Source organism: Entelurus aequoreus, linkage group LG05 (genome assembly GCF_033978785.1).
Source record: "Entelurus aequoreus isolate RoL-2023_Sb linkage group LG05, RoL_Eaeq_v1.1, whole genome shotgun sequence".
NCBI lineage: Eukaryota > Metazoa > Chordata > Actinopteri > Syngnathiformes > Syngnathidae > Entelurus > Entelurus aequoreus.
Window position 1 is genome coordinate 45,732,100 of NC_084735.1, and position 18,224 is coordinate 45,750,323.

At 38.0% G+C, this 18,224-nt stretch overlaps 1 protein-coding gene across 2 annotated transcripts in view; it reads right to left on the minus strand.

Moving 5' to 3' along the window:
- The window catches only part of dhrs11a (dehydrogenase/reductase 11a), a 91,722-nt gene that overhangs the window by 20,264 nt on the left and 53,234 nt on the right, over positions 1–18,224 (minus strand). The window contains exons 1-3 of one of the 2 annotated variants that reach the window (XM_062048236.1): positions 8,143–8,432; positions 4,724–4,933; positions 1,816–1,910 (exon numbers count right to left, since the gene is read on the minus strand). In XM_062048236.1, coding sequence (XP_061904220.1) covers positions 1,816–1,910; positions 4,724–4,843 — 215 coding nt within the window. In that variant the 5' untranslated portion in view covers positions 4,844–4,933; positions 8,143–8,432. Of the gene's footprint in view, positions 1–1,815; positions 1,911–4,723; positions 4,934–8,142; positions 8,433–18,224 lie in introns of those variants that run through there. The other variant, XM_062048235.1, reaches the window with a different exon arrangement.

The following is an 18,224-nucleotide window of genomic DNA, read 5'->3' on the forward strand; positions in this document are numbered from 1 at the left end:
CTTTTATTAAGTGAATAAGTCCCACATAATCAACGCCATGCTTGTTTACAATTAGGGGTGTAACTATAAACGGTGTTAATGATAACTGCGGTAAAACTCAGACGGTTATTGTTACCGTTTTCAATGGATATTATCAAAAAAACCTGATTGATGACTACACTTTGATAAACTCACAGAATGACTGGAGCGAGCTCACTAGCTTAAATGCTAACATAAATAGAGGAGACATTAACGTTTTTCCCCATCAAGAAAATACATACCTCAATCTAAACAACTTGCTGTCTAAGCAACTAAGCCATTCAATTGTGCACATTGAACCTACAAGCTGCGCTCTCTTAGAACAGAGTGATTGTTCAGAGAAACACGAGATGGAGATGTTTTCATGGAGGTGTGTAAGTACTTTTTGAGCACATTCAACAATATAGCGATAATGATAACCGTGATCATTTTGGTCACAATAACCGTGATATTAAATGTTAGTATAGTTAAATCCTTATTTACAAATGATCCCAGCGCTCGTTTGCATATATAATAAGAAGAACCGATTGATTTGCTCACCCTAACAGTAAGGGTAATCTCACCGCATTGGAATTTTTTAAAATTTTTTATTCAATTATCGGTAGGATGTCATAATTTCTCATATCGGCACGATAATTATTTGTCCAATATTTATTGTGTACCCCTAGTTGTTTTATCTGACATGTGGCATTTATCATGTTAAACAAGTGCAGAGTTACAGACTATCCGAAAAAATTGGTCACAACAAACAGCTCATTGGCATTAAAGCTAAAGACACACAAAACGACATGTTCCAGTAGGGCTTATCCTCAATTTGTAATTATTTCAAGCTAAAGAGGTACCTCGGTTTTCCTTAATAATGCATTCCAAATAGTCAGTAAAAACGTATCGTATAAAAACTGAAAAAAAATGTCCCAAAGGAAACCATGCAAATCCCATTAATCTGTTCCAGACACCCAAAAGTTTAATACAACACTGTTTTATAGTAAATAATTGCAGAAACAATGCTAAACAGATATAAATCATGAATCAAATGAATAAATGGAAGGAGAGCCCAACAAATGGCACCTCTGTACTTTGCTATGACTTATTTTTATAATTAAATAATGTTTCTCACCTTATTTTTTTAAAGTGCTGGCACTCATGTTATGTACAATAATGCACGTACAACGGCTGTGTGCTGATACGACTTTGTTGACATCAACTGATGCAATCACACGCATGTGCAAGACAGCTTTACGGTACAACATGTCACACTGTTGTGATGCCACAGCCTTATGTGCTCACACACAGTCTTACGTTTTCTGGCCAATTGCCTGATCGCTCATCCTCCCTTTACATTAGAGGGGAATACAAGCCACAAGGACCACAAGTGTGAGCCAATTCAACCTCTGCCATCAAGGTCTCAGTGCAAGACCAGGCTTTCTATAAAACTACAGAGGACAGCCAAGTGCCACACTGATTACTTGGCTAAATTTACCGTAACAGTGTGGGGCCTTCAGTGAAACAGGTAATACTGACTCTAAGGCTCTTGTGGACTTTAATTGGACTACTATTGCCCTTTATTTGGCTCTATGGTTATTGTACAGTTCTACTCAGTAAAAACAGCACACTCATCAAAGTGTGTTTAATTATTTTATTAAAACCAAGCCATATTTTTGTGAAGAATGTACCACTATATTATTGAGACTTATTTTAAATTGTCATAGAAAGAGTATATTGGGGCACCTTTACTATCTGAACTATTGCAATGTACACTGTTCTTGAATAGGATACTGTACAGTTTGTCCAGCTCACCTGTTAATATTGATGATGTGCCCGTCATCCACATTTCTCTCCTTCATCGATTTGTAAGCCTCCCGGGTGCAGATAGACAAGGCTAGAACATTCACCTGTGCAAAGAACCTAATTTAATTCTGTGCAAGTATTCATAAATTCATCCATGTCAATGTGTAAAAATAAATGCGACAAAAATGCTTTGTTAAGAATTGTGATGATTTGTGGGACACACATCTTGATCAATGATGAATCAATCAGGAATTGTGCTAGACCACTAAATTATCTCTAAATCTTAAATGTTTACCACTATGAGACTGACTGACTTTGAGGGAACAGTTTGGGGAATACTTTAAGAACTGTACGATTTTCATCTGAGTCACGTTTGGATGAGTTTGGTGTAGAACATGGATGTCAAACATGCGGCCCGTGAACATGTTGAATCCGGTCCGCGAGATGAGTTTTCTAAGTGTAAAATTGATTTGCATTTTTATATGAAAAAAAATGGTGTTCCTAAATGTGTCCACTGGATGTCGCAATATAAATTCTGTTAGGCAAGCAAATAGTTTATACAGGGGCGAGCAAATATACCAAGCAAGAGGTACACAGTAAAGCGGGGCTGCGACTCCTCCCCCTTGGCCCAACGTAAAACAAACCGCAGTAAAACAAACAATTGGGAACCCCACTTAAAATTACGCATGAGACACTGCACATTGACATAGTTCTGTGAAGATTATAGTCTTCTGTGCAAATGTAAAGAAAGTGAACAGTGTGATTTACTGCAATAATGTCCGTCTTTTAAGTTTTTATTTTTAGTTTGTTGAAATTGTTCACACATTGTACAGCTTTTATTTTTCTATCTATACACAGTGATGCCTTGAAGGCAGGGAGTAACTCAACCCTCTTGAATAGTTTCTACCTCAGTTTGCACAGGATTAATATGGGGAAATGAAAAATGAGGTAGTTGATAAATAGAAGAGTTTTTGTGTTCAATCCTAGATGGGCTATGACCTAAAGTTTAATTGCTTTGTAGATACACTGAGATTAAGTCTAAATTCATTGTGTTCTTCATGGTGTTTTTGAAACTGCACCATTTTTTTATGCAGAATTTTCAACTAAGTTGAAGTGTTTTGTCCAGAGGATTATTTGTGATATCTACATTTTTGTTCTATTTTGGGGCAAAGTAAAACAAAGAAAACAATCTGAAGTTGTGATAGTGGTATTTTTAAGTTATTAAATGATTTTACCCGTCTGGCCCATGCGGGAATAGATTTTCCTTCATGCGTCCCCTGAGCTAAAATTAGTTTGACCCCCCTGTAGAAGAACTTGCAGCCATGACCTGAACCCCTCCAACCATCTTTAGGATGAATTAGTGTGCTAATATTTGAGATTTACAGTCTATGGATGTTTTCGATCTTCCAAGTCATTGTATTCTCAGGACATTCAGTCGATCGCAACTGGACTGTTTGGTTGGTCTTAGAGGACATTTCGACCGCTTATCCAAGTAGGCTTCATCAGTTCATGCTCATAGACGTAGATTGGTCAGATCTAGTCTAGGATTTACTGTGCACTGTAAACACACGTTATGTTCAGATGACTAGTGGTCAGTGGTTCTCCATGTTGGATCATAAGAACTTGCTCTTCCTGTCCAGCTTGTCCTGCTCCTGCAGAGACGCTGATAGACAGAAGGTTCATTTGTGCATCAAAACATTAAAAGGTTGGGGGAGGTGACCAAATCAGGTCAGCATGCAGATTAAACACAGGCTAAAAATACACGAGCAGAACACGTTCATTTGGGCTGCCATGACAACAGATGGACGAGCGTTATGAATGCCAGACTTTGGAGACTTTCAGAGCAAATGTCTTTAGTGGTCAAGAGCTCACGGAATCAGACTGTTTGGGTCTAACAAGATAAATAGTGCCAGCTTTTATTCGCGGACTCCTGCTGTTCCAGGACTTCTCCTTAGAGCCAATGGAGCGTTCTCTGTGAGTATACGTGAATATATCTACTCTATTCATGCTTTAACTACACAAGCATTTATAAACTTTAGATTTGTTTTACTGTTTAATGCTTCTGTTGTTGTGCTCAAACTAATTTCAACATTATGTATACAAGAATCTTATTCCAAAAGTCCTTACACTTTTCCTTCTACATGTCCTAGCACAGGGCTCGTCAACTAGATTGTTTTGGGGTCGCATTTTCAGAAAGGACTGGGGGACCATACTTCTCCCCTTATTATTGGTTTTATTTTGTATATTCCGGAGAACCAGCGTCCTATAAAGTAGATGTTTGATTTTGGTCTATTTATTTAGTCCAAGTTACACGAGCGCTATGCTGTTTTTAAGGAGCTTCTGCAAAAAAGTTAGTCAAAGATCATCCCTATGACAACACTCTAGTGATTTTAAGAATCTTTTTTTAAACTGAACTTGCAGGCCACCGGTTAAATAGCCCACATGATGAAAAAAATAGGACCTAAAACGGAACCTTGAGGAACACTACTAGTAAGGTATAACTAAAGAAGTTGAACAAATGACTAATAACTGTATCTCAGTTAAAAAAGCTACATCAACAGCTTTGTTACATAAATCACAGTGTGAAAAAAAAGGAGCGGACTGAAAGGGGTGCCGTGAGGAACGCCTCAGTTATGTATATCACAAGTTTGGACTCCAGTATTCAGTTTACTATCAAAGTTAAAATGTCAATGCAAAGATCTGCCAATGTGAGAACAGTGGTCCAAGTTTTTATATACAACAGGAGCACAGTCGTGTTTTTATGAATTTGTTGCAAAAATGTTTGTTTTGAACTGAATTCGGGGGCCGGTATGGTGTCTTTCTCAGCAGGATTTGGCCCGCAGTCTGCCAGTCCAATAGCACAGTCCTAACATGTACATCAGTGTGTTAATGTGCATGTATGGTGTGGACCACCTACATCGATCATATTCCTCCAGCCTGCCGTTTTCCCGCTGAGCAGGGGCTCGTTATGGGCTAGTCCTGCGTTGTTGATGCACACGTCCACACCCTTGAGGAGTGTCTTGATGGCCGAGAACATGGAGAGGATCTCCTCCTCGTTGGACAGGTCACACTTGTAAGGAATCAATGTGCCGCTGTAACCCGCGCTCTGACATTCTGCAGCCAGCTTCTAAAAAACATGAATTAAAGCATTATTTAAATGAATGCAGTACCAGTCTTTCCCATGCATCAATGTATTCGTAGAAGCACGCCACAAAAACATTTGGACTGCCACAAAAACATTTGGACTGCCACAAATACATCTGGTCGCCTTAATTAATCCACACAAGGGCACAAGAGGTAACAAAACACCAACTCACTTATGGTGCAAACAATAACAGAAAGTTAACAGAGCATAAATGCTTGCACATGAAAATACATGCACACCTATCTACACACCCCAAGGCATGCTGGGTACTCTTTCTATGAGTGGATGATAATCGGGAAGAAGAAGAATGGATTAACCTGCAACTAAGTGTGAGTCCCATGACATATGCCCTATGACAGGAATATTTAACTACAGGTTGAATAAATTGTTTTGGGGGCCACATTTCCAGAAAGCTAAGTACAGAGGGGATGTACTTCTACCTTCACTATTAGTCTTATTTTGGAGATTACTGATAACCGGCAACCTCTACAGCTGATTTTGGTTTCTGGTTATTTTGTACGGGTTAGCCCTGCCCTATGAAAAAGCCATGACATTATCAAAATGTCCCTTCAGACCACTACAGGCAATGCTGGGGATGCGGGTAACACTACAGCAGCCTAAACGACACATGTCAAGAGTAGGCTTTATGCTTTTTGATGAATAAAAATCATAAATATGGATATTTAGGAAAGTCCCCTTGAACCTGTATTTCATTTAAATAAAAATATGTGAACAAGACAAAACTGGATACGAACAATGGTGGTATGATGTAGTTTGCTTGTGCAGGCAGCACTTAAAGCAGGTCAGCTATCTGTCCAGCAAAGTGGGATTTGAAGCATGCTGACACAGACCCCCACCTGCCTCCACGCCTGCCAGGCACAGCTGCACCAGTCACCTCATCTCAGGCTCCTGATGCCACCCAGACAGGAGGAGGTGCATGCAGGTGGTAAAGGCTGGACTAGCAGAAGAGTGGAACAATGCAGAAACACACTTTAGCATAACCTTACCAGTTTAGCATTTGTTTTCCTAAATAATACCATCTAATAAATAATAATACCAAGTGAATTATTGCATTTTATTAGCTGTGTTTACTTAGGTTTTGTTTACCCATTAGTAATGTGACTAAAATCATCTGTTTTCCAACCAATTTAGGTACGTGAACAAAAACTACAACACAGTCAAAGCAGTAAAACAGACAGAAGATGGCCGCCGTGAGCAACGTGAGTTGAGACCGTCTCTACACAAGTCCCAGTATATAATGTTAAAAATGGCATAAACGCTCCAGTGACATAAGAATTTAAGTCATTTTCGTTATATATACACAGGTAAAAGCCAGTAAATTAGAATATTTTGAAAAACTTGATTTATTTCAGTAATTGCATTCAAAAGGCGTAACTTGTACATTATATTTATTCATTGCACACAGACTGATGCATTCAAATGTTTATTTCATTTAATTTTGATGATTTGAAGTGGCAACAAATGAAAATCCAAAATTCCGTGTCACAAAATTAGAATATTACTTAAGGCTAATACAAAAAAGGGATTTTTAGAAATGTTGGCCAACTGAAAAGTATGAAAATGAAAAATATGAGCATGTACAATACTCAATACTTGGTTGGAGCCATGGTCCGTAAACCAGGCACGGGTAGATTTTGCGTTGTGTGCAGGCGCTAAGTCCTGTTGGAACTTGAAATCTCCATCTCCATAGAGCAGGTCAGCAGCAGGAAGCATGAAGTGCTCTAAAACTTGCTGGTAGACGGCTGCGTTGACTCTGGATCTCAGGAAACAGAGTGGACCGACACCAGCAGATGACATGGCACCCCAAACCATCACTGATGGTGGAAACTTTACACTAGACTTCAGGCAACGTGGAAATCGAGGTCCCAGAGTCTGGAGGAAGACAGGAGAGGCACAGGATCCACGTTGCCTGAAGTCTAGTGTAAAGTTTCCACCATCAGTGATGGTTTGGGGTGCCATGTCATCTGCTGGTGTCGGTCCACTCTGTTTCCTGAGATCCAGGGTCAACGCAGCCGTCTACCAGCAAGTTTTAGAGCACTTCATGCTTCCTGCTGCTGACCTGCTCTATGGAGATGGAGATTTCAAGTTCCAACAGGACTTGGCGCCTGCACACAGCGCAAAATCTACCCGTGCCTGGTTTACGGACCATGGTATTTCTGTTCTAAATTGGCCCGCCAACTCCCCTGACCTTAGCCCCATAGAAAATCTGTGGGGTATTGTGAAAAGGAAGATGCAGAATGCCAGACCCAAAAACGCAGAAGAGTTGAAGGCCACTATCAGAGCAACCTGGGCTCTCATAACACCTGAGCAGTGCCAGAAACTCATCGACTCCATGCCACGCCGCATTCACGCAGTAATTGAGGCAAAAGGAGCTCCAACCAAGTATTGAGTATTGTACATGCTCATATTTTTCATTTTCATACTTTTCAGTTGGCCAACATTTCTAAAAATCCCTTTTTTGTATTAGCCTTAAGTAATATTCTAATTTTGTGACACACGGAATTTTGGATTTTCATTTGTTGCCACTTCAAATCATCAAAATTAAATGAAATAAACATTTGAATGCATCAGTCTGTGTGCAATGAATAAATATAATGTACAAGTTACACCTTTTGAATGCAATTACTGAAATAAATCAAGTTTTTCAAAATATTCTAATTTACTGGCTTTTACCTGTATATCCACCTCTCTGCAATTGGTGAGATATATACTCCTCACGAGGGTGATTTGGCGGAAGATAAGGTGCCTCGAACGCCGAGTGACTCATTGATCACCTGCAAACATGCCACAACGCGGATCAAAGGAGTCTAAACGCGGCCGTGATCAATTGTCCTCCAGTGATTTGGATGAAAAAGCAACATTTACTCCGGACGATCGAAAAATGTTGGAAGCTATGGTTAAAAAACTTGGAAAATTGGACATTTTGGATTAACTAAAAACTGACGTTTCAGAGCTGAAAAAAATCAGTCGAGCACAATCACGCTGAAATGGTGGAGATAAAAAAGGAACATACAACGCTAAAAGTTGAGTTAACAAGCCTGAAACTCCAAACTACAAGACTGACAACGGAGAACGAGAAATTAAAGGCAGACTTGTTAGAACTCCGCTGCAGAAGCATGCGGGACAACCTGCTAATCATGGGAATTAGCGAAGATGGAGGAGAAACTTACGGCATTGCGGAGAACCTCGTCAGAGCCTTTCTGCAGGAGCAACTCGGCATCCCGGAGGAAGAAGTTAAGAGGATCCAGATGGAGCGAGCACACAGGATTGGCAGACGTAAGGAGGATGCTAAACCGAGACCCATGCTTGTAAAGTTTACTAACTCCAAATGCAAAGACGAAATGCTTGCTCTCTCCAGAAGACTGAAAGGTACTAAATTCTTCATGACCAGCCAATATCCAATCGAGGTGGTGGAGAAACGACGTAAGTTGATTCCAATTATGAAGTCCTTTAGGCAGAAATGACAACAAGCTTGTCTTGTTGTGGATAAACTGTACGTTAACGGTGAGCTGTACAGAAGCACGTGAGGAACAATAACAATGTCGCACAGTGATTGCGTCATCGCGACATCGCCATGGTAACGACTTGACGGATATGTTTTGACATTTTGTTTGTGGAGCTTTTTAGTTTATTCTGGGACTGCACAATGTAGTTAGATGTTGGGAAACGGTCAGATAATAATATATTTTGGGGGTTATGTGTTTGTTTGTCTTGCGTGCTGTGGTGTGAATGGTATGTCTGTGGGTTTATTAGAGGGGATATTGTTTCCTTGGAAAATAGCAGGTGATGCTGCAGTTTTTAGTTATAAGATGTTCATGTCTATGAAACTTATGGTATTAAGAGAATCAATAAAATATACAATGAATTTACTCAGATTATATGATTTATAGGAATGATAATGAAGTTGGAATAATTAGTTATAATTGCAATGGTCTTGCAGACAACAGAAAAAGAAAACTTATATTTATGTGGCTGAATGAAAAAAAACAAGATCTTTTTTGTCTTCAAGAAACGCATTCAACACATTTAGATGAAGAAAAATGGAGAAAAGAATGGGATGGTCCAATTTTCTTTTCTCATGGTTACAGAAATTCAAAAGGTGTTATGATTTTGATTAAAAAAACTTTTAATTTTCAATTTAACTCTATGGAAAAAGACTCACAAGGACGTTGGCTAATATTAAATATGATTATTCAAGGTCAAAAGATGTGTGTTTTGAATCTGTATGGGCCAAATGTTGATGAACCTTCCTTTTTTGAAGAAATAAGTGACATGTTGCAAGAACAACAAGGGGAAATTATTATTGTGGGGGACTTTAACGTTACTTTAGATAACGTTTTGGACCGAAAAGGGAATTTTTCAATGGATTATCATCCTCAATCTTTACAAAAGATTCAAAATGTTATGGATGCATTTGATTTAATTGATAGATAGTACTTTATTGATTCCTTCGGGAGAGTTCCCTCAGGAAAATTTAAATGATATCTGGAGATTCAAAAACCCTAGGTTAGTACGGTACACATGGAGAAGACAAAACCAGGCAAGTCGTATGGACTACTTTTTGATATCATTTTCATTGCTAAACAAAGTGACTGCAATATCAATCGAGGATAAATTGCGTTCTGATCATAATTGTATAGGAATAAATATTGCAATTGAAGATAATACACGTGGGCCCGGATATTGGAAGTTTAATCAAATGCATCTACAGGATGATGAATTTATTGAAAAAACAAAGCAATTTATTACTGACTTTTTTTTAAATAATGTAGGATCTTCAAATCCCCAAATAGTATGGGAAGCCTTCAAATGTTGTTTTAGGGGATATGCCATTGCATACTCTTCATGGGGAAAAAAAAGAAGTTAAAGCAGCAGAACAGGAATTAAAGAAAGAAATTGAGGATTTACAAAAAAACATTGACAGTAATGATAATCTAACTAGTGAGCAACTGAATACCTTTACAGCTAAACAAGAGGAGTTAGCAGATTTAGTTGAAAAACAATTATTGAAAAGTTATGACTGCAACAGAGCAATCTGGATGAAAAAAGGTGAAAAGTGTTCAAAATTATTTTTAAATATCCAAACAAAAAATCGTTCTAAAAAGAACATTTCCAAGCTTATTAAAACAAATGGAAAGGTATTGGATACACACACCACATTGTTGAAAGAAATGGAAAATTACTTTAAAAACATTTTTTCTAATCCAGTAATCCCTCCTGAAACTACAAATTTTTTTCCAGAAAATTATGAAAGAAAATTGAATTCGGAAGAAAGACATTCATGTGAAGGCCTCATTAGAGAGGAAGAACTTGTGGAAGCTGTTAAATCTTTTCATCCAGGGAAACCCCCAGGATTAGATGGAATACCTATTGAGGTTTATCAAGTATTTTATGAAGATCTTAAAGGCCTACTGAAAGCCACTACTACCGACCACGCAGTCTGATAGTTTATATATCAATGATGAAATCTTAACATTGCAACACATGCCAATACGGCCGGGTTAACTTATAAAGTGACATTTAAAACTTCCCGGGAAATATCCGGCTGAAACATCGCGGTATGATGACGTATGCGTGTGACTAAGTCCGAGTAACGGAAGTTATGGTACCCCGTAGAATCCTATACAAAAAGCTCTGTTTTCATTTCATAATTCCACAGTATTCTGGACATCTTTTGCAATTTTTTTAATGAACAATGAAGGCTGCAAAGAAGACAGTTGTAGGTGGGATCAGTGTATTAGCAGCGGACTACAGCAACACAACCAGGAGGACTTTGTTGGAGCGCTAGCCGCGCTAGCCGCGCTAGCCGCGCTAGCCGCCGACCTCACCTTGACTTCCTACGTCTCCGGGCCGCCAAACGCATCGGGTGAAGTACTTCGTCCTTCTGCCGATCGCTGGAACGCAGGTGAGCACGGGTGTTGATGAGCAAATGAGGGCTGGCTGACGTAGGTGGAGAGCTAATGTTTTTAGCATAGCTCTGTGCAGTCGGGTTGCTAAGTTAGCTTCAATGGCGTCGTTAGCACAGCATTGTTAACTTTCGCCACCCTGGAAAGCATTAACCGTGTATTTACATGTCCACGGTTTAATAGTATTGTTGATTTTCTATCTATCCTTCCAGTCAGGGGTTTATTTATTTTGTTTCTATATGCAGTTAAAGCAAGATGCTATCACGTTAGCTCGTAGCTAAAGCATTTCGCCGATGTATTGTCGTGGAGATAAAAGGCACTGAATGTCCATTTCGCGTTCTCGACTCTCATTTTCAAGAGGATATAGTATCCGAAGTGGTTTAAAATACAAATCTGTGATCTACAATAGAAAAAGGAGAGTGTGGAATCCAATGAGCCAGCTTGTAGCTAAGTTACGGTCAGAGCGAAAAAAGATACGTCCATCGCTGCCTCTCAAGTCATTCACTGTAACGTTCCTCATCTACGAATCTTTCATCCTCGCTCAAATTAATGGGGTAATCATCACTTTCTCGGTCCGAATCTCTCTCGCTCCATTGTAAACAACGGGGAATTGTGAGGAATCCTAGCTCCTGTGACGTCACGCTACTTCCGGTACAGGCAAGGCTTTTTTTTATCAGTGAGCAAAAGTTGCGATCTTTATCGTCGATTTCCTCTACTAAATCCTTTCAGCAAAAATATGGCAATATCGCGAAATGATCAAGTATGACACATAGAATGGATCTGCTATTCCCGTTTAAATTTAAAAAAATCATTTCAGTAGGCCTTTAAGAAACCATTACTTTCTAGTTTTAATTACTCATATAAAACAGGTTTTTTGTCCAACACTCAAACAGAAGGCCTTATTTCTTTATTATTGAAACAGGAAATAAATGGTCAGTATAAAGACCCAGTTAATCTAAAAAATTGGAGACCAATAACACTTCAGTGTTATGATGCTAAAATCCTGGCAAAATGTTTGGCTACACGACTTAAGTCTGTTTTGTCAAATATTATTCACCAAGATCAATCAGGCTTCCTACAAGGAAGAAACATAGGAAACAATATTAGACAGTTATTAGAAATTATAGAAAATTATAATATGGAAAATAAAAGAGGATTAATTTTTGTAGCTGATCTGGAGAAGACTTTTGACAAAATTAGCTTGGATTTTATTTGTAAAAGCTTAGTTTTTTTCAATTTTGGCAACTCCTTATTACACTGGATCAAGACGCTATATAATAAAACTAACTGTAGAATTATCAATAATGGATACATCTCTGGGACAATACCTCTTCTAAGAGGTCTAAAACAAGGGTGCCCTTTGTCTCCATACTTATTTATTATTGCTATGGAAATATTGGCGATTAAAGTTAGATTTGAATAAAAATATTGAAGGGCTCAGTAATAATAATATTGAAAGTAAAATAACAATGTATGCAGACGATACAAGCTTCTTTATAAGCCCCAATCCTCATTGTTTGCGAAACCTTCTTGATCTTTTGGACATATTTTCACAGCAATCTGGGCTTAAGCTAAATTATGATACATGTAAAATATTAAGGATCGGAATGCTAAAGGGAACGTCCTTTCGAATGGAATGCAAAGTGCCTGTTTTGTGGACAGATGGACCAGTTAACATACTTGGTGTTGTTGTCCCAGAGAATCTGGAAGATCTAGGCTCAGTAAATTATGATAATCGACTAAGAAAGCTGGATAAAATTATGCAATTATGGAAAGGGAAATAATTAACCTTGTATGGTAAAATATCTATTGTCAACTCGTTAAATATTCCTCAATTTATTTATTTGTTTTTGTCATTACCAGCTCCATCACAAAACTTTTTTAAGATTTATGAGCGGAGGGTCTTCGATTTTGTCTGGGACGGCAAACCAGAAAGGATTAAAAGAAAGGTTTTGTACAATGAATATGAATATGGGGGCCTGAAACTTCTCAACCTTGAAGTCTTTAAAAGCATCAATTGTTCCAAAGATGTATTTAAAGGCCTACTGAAATGATTTTTTTTTATTTAAACGGGGATAGCAGATCTATTCTATGTGTCATACTTGATCATTTCGCGATATTGCCATATTTTTGCTGAAAGGATTTAGTATAGAACAACGACGATAAAGATTGCAACTTTTGGTATCTGATAAAAAAAAAGGCTTGCACCTACCGGAAGTAGCGTGACGTAGTCAGTTGAACATATACGCAAAGTTCCCTATTGTTTACAATGATGGCCGCATGAAGTGAGAGAGATTCGGACCGAGAAAGCGACAATTTCCCCATTAATTTGAGCGAGGATGAAAGATTTGTGGATGAGTAAAGTGCAAGTGAAGGACTAGTGGGGAGTTGAAGCTATTCAGATAGGGAAGATGCTGTGAGAGCCGGGGGTGACCTGATATTCAGCTGGGAATGACTACAACAGTAAATAAACACAAGACATATATATACTCTATTAGCCACAACACAACCAGGCTTATATTTAATATGCCACAAATTAATCCTGCATAAAAACACCTGCGTGTTTGTTACGCTAGCTCCTAGCTCCTCTGCTAGCTCCTAGCTCCATAGAACACGCCAATACAATTCAAACACCTGATCAACACACACAATCACTCAGCCCAAAAGACCGTTTACCTAACCCAAGGTTCATAAAGCTTATATATTTTTAAAAAGTTACGTACGTGACGCGCACATACGGTCAAGTTATCGAATGTTTAGCAGCCAAGGCTGCATACTCACGGTACCTGATATTCAGCTGGGAATGACTACAACAGTAAATAAACACAAGACATATATATACTCTATTAGCCACAACACAACCAGGCTTATATTTAATATGCCACAAATTAATCCTGCATAATAACACCTGCGTGTTTGTTATGCTAGCTCCTAGCTCCTCTGCTAGCTCCTAGCTCCATAGAACACGCCAATACAATTCAAACACCTGATCAACACACACAATCACTCAGCCCAAAAGACCGTTCACCTAACCCAAGGTTCATAAAGCTTATATATTTTTAAAAAGTTACGTACGTGACGCGCACTTACGGTACGGTACGTGTTATGCTAGCTCCTAGCTCCTCTGCTAGCTCCTAGCTCCATAGAACACGGCAATACAATTCAAACACATGATCAACACACACAATCACTCAGCCCAAAAGACCGTTCACCTAACCCAAGGTTCATAAAGCTTATATATTTTAAAAAAGTTACATACATACGCAAAAAAAAGCCAAAGCTGCATACTCACAGTAGCACGTCTGCGTCTTTGTCATCCAAATCAAAGTAATCCTGGTAAGAGTCTGTGTTGTCCCAGTTCTCTACAGGCGTCTGTGTATCCAAATCAAAAGTCCTCCTGGTTAGAGTCTCTGTTATCCGAGTTCTTCCATCTTGACTGCATCTTTCGGGAATGTAAACAAAGAAGCGCCGGCTGTGTACTGTTGTGGCTGACTACGTTCGAAAAATACGTCCATTTCGCACCGACAACTTTCTTCTTTGCTTGCTCGGCTTCCTTCTCCATAATGCAATGAACATGATTGAAACAGATTCACGAACACAGATGTCCAGAATACTGTGGAATTATGAAATGAAAACAGAGCTTTTTCGTATCGGCTTCAATGTGGAAGGCATACCCGTGTTCGCCGGGCTACATCACACGCATACGTCATCCTCAGAGGCGTTTCGAACCGGAAGTTTAGCGGCAAATTTAAAATGTCACTTTATAAGTTAACCCGGCCGTATTGGCATGTGTTATAATGTTAAGATTTCATCATTGATATATAAACTATCAGACTGCGTGGTCGGTAGTAGTGGGTTTCAGTAGGCCTTTAAACGCTGAGTGGTACACACGTGTTCTGTTGGACAAAAAACATGTACTGTATCAAAATAAATTGTATCCTTTTTTACAAGTGATCCCCTCCCATTTTTCTTATGTAGAGAGTCTGCTGGGAAACATGGCGGGGTTCATAAAGGAAACAATCCACTCATGGTGGTGTTTTCAATTTTATGTACCAAAAAAAAGAGATGATATTTTGCAGCAGATAATATGGATGAACTCTAATATTGTAATAGATGGAAAGCCTTTCTTTTGGAAAAATAAGCTTGAAAGAGGAATCATTTTTGTCAATGACATTATCAATGAGAATGGTAAAATTATGAAATATGAGGAATTTACAACTTTGTATGGTGATGCTTGTTCAAGCTTTTCATTTAATCAACTAACTGGAGTCATTGGGAAAAGATGGAAACAAATTAATTATGGAACTACTAAATTATTAGTTTGTAAACCTTTAATAAGAAATTCTAGTTGGCAAAAAGGAACTAAAATAAATAGAAAAATATATAAGTTTTATTTAATAAAGAAATCTTTGAGGGCTGCCCCATACAACACATATGGAAAATGGAAGGACTTTTTTGACTGCCCGTTGCCGTGGGATGCAATATTCAAATTAATCTACAAAACCACTATCGATGTGCAAAATCGTTATTTTCAAATTAAAATTATTTATAACTTCCTACCCACGGGAAAAATGTTAAAAATATGGAATATGACAGAGTCAGATGATTGCCGATTTTGTTGTCAGAAGCCTGAATCCACCCTACATTTGTTTTGGTATTGTCATATTGTGTCTTCGTTTTGGGTGGAAGTTGAAAAAATGTGTTTAAAGATTGGTTTGTTAATGAAGCTTGATGTGGTTTCTGTTATTTTAGGAGAGTTCATTGACAGTCATGATTTAGTCAATTTAATTATAGTACTCTGTAAAAGGTTTATTTTTAAAGCCAAAAACAGATATTCACTTAGTATTTCTTTCTTTAAAACATTTATTCAGTATTTTTTAACTTTAGAAAATTATATGGTTGAAAACGATAATGATGCCAAAAAACATAAAAAAAAGATGGGAAGTCCTCAAAGGCTTATTTTGAAAATGTAATTTTGTTTATATATGATATGCAATCTGTTGTTGCATTCCCTATTTTAAGTGTACATAAATGAAGGTGTGTGTTGCTGAGTTCGACTTGGATGTGATCTGGACTGTACATGGGTGCTTAAGTTGAAAATGTATTTTTGTATGTGGATTGTATGCAACCTGTTGTGTTCCCTGGTTTTTGGTGTACATGGGTGAAGGTGTGTGTTGCTGAGCCCGATCTGGACGTTATCTGAACTGGACCTGGTTTTAAGAACCATTTTGAACAATCTGATTTCATTGACAACCCGGTCTGGTGAAGTTAAGGTCCTTTGTTTGTTTTGTTTGAAAGTAAAGCAATATAAAAACAATTACATAAAAGATAGTAATTAATGAAAATGTTAATGGACCAGCACCACACACAATAATGTGTGCTCTAGAGACTGTATCCCTTGCAGACTGTATTATTCTATATTGTAGGAACCAGAAGATTATTTTTTTTGATAACAGAAAGAGACAGCCCCTTTTGTTTAAATGAGTGTGGATGAGTGTGAATGGCGGAGGGAGGGTTTTCTTGGGTTGATGCACTAATGGTAAGTGTATCTTGTGTCTTTTTTTTATGTTGTTTAAAATAAAAATTAAAATAAAAAAAAAATAAAAAAACTACAACACAGTGGAACCAATTAAACCTCAACGCCCATCGAACTAGCTGAATCACGTCAACATAAATAAAAGCGGAACCAAAACTTCCAATTGCTAGCACATTAATTTGTGACTTTGGCAGAGACATAAGAAGAATAGGTTAACATATGCCTAAAACGCCATGTTTTTATTTTTAAGCTTAGTTTACATGGAACAGGAAGTCACTGTGTGCATGTTTTAACTAGACAGTAAGTATAATGCTGTATTTGTTTCACACAGCTTAGTGATAAAGATCAAGTTGACAATACAACAACACAACACATGTCTGCATAAACTCACTTTTTTTTTTTTTAAATTGCCCCTGTTTCCCACACAATAATTTATTTGTAGTGTCACAAATAAATATTTGTGAATTTTTTATTGAAAAAAAATTTCTTCCATAAATTGGCCATAAATGAAGGTCAAAATTCACCTTCCAAGTGATATATGTGCGGTCCAGTCCTGACAATCATGTTCCACATAACATTAACTAGGACTACATTATTTGTTTTTAAATTACAATTTTAAGGTTTGACACAACAGTCTTTCTTGGCTAGTCAGTACATAGTGGCGCGGTTGAGAGAGTGGCCGTGCCAGCAACCTGAGGGTTCCTGGTTTGATCCCCAGCTTCTACCAACCTAGTCACGTCCGTTGTGTCCTTGAGCAAGACACTTCACCCTTGCTCCTGATCGGTCGTGGTTAGGGCCTTGCATGGCAGCTCCCGCCATCAGTGTGTGAATGTGTGTGTGAATGGGTGAATGTGGAAATAGTGTCAAAGCGCTTTGAGTACCTTGAAGGTAGAAAAGCGCTTTACAAGTATAACCCATTTACCATTTAGTGCATAGCATCGGACTGGCCAAGCACTTCAAAGTTAGCAGTCAATACTCGTTTTCAGAGTTTGGTGACTATGTGCCTGTAAGTAAAATTGCATTACTGTTTTTATGTAAATTTTTTTATGTTGAAATCTCATTTGTTAAACATTTGTACATGTTTAAAACGATTGCGATGCTAATTTCCTGTCAATATGACATTCTATAAGATAGCAGCATAAGTGGCAACCTCTATATTAATGTACTATCTTTTAAGTGCTTAGTATTACAGAAACTGAATTGTGAAGTCTATTAAAAACAACCTAAAGTTGTGAGGTTTTTTTATCTTTAATTTGAAGAACTGTTAACCTATCTGCCAAACAAAATTTCAACATTCAGTAATCCAATAAGCTAGTGGTGTCCAAAGTGGGGACCAGCAGCCATTTGCGGATGGTAGTTTGTTTTTTATGGGCCAGTGTTGCATTGTAGAAATAACAAAAAAATCCCAGCAAAAAGGGGGAAAATAGAGTACAAATAGTTCTCATTAAATATATAAATACAATGCCTTATAGCCAAATATGCAAAATAGATTATGTCATCTTGATACCACCCCCACGCCATCAATAGATTACAGTTATATGGGAAACACTGTTTACGTCGACAAAAACGGTTACGTATTGATGTCGTCTAAAGCGGCACTTTTGGGACCAGGACTGCATGGTATTCATCTTGACTACACAGCTCTTGTCTATATAAGACAATTCAAAATCATAGACAAACAGGTTTTTTCCCGTTTTTTTTCAAGGATGCATTGGAACTACGGTGACCCTGCTCAGTCCTAGGGTGAGAAAGACAAACAAATCTCTAGGGAAAGACTATCCCACTTAAATCAAGGGTTAGTGGGGGCTTT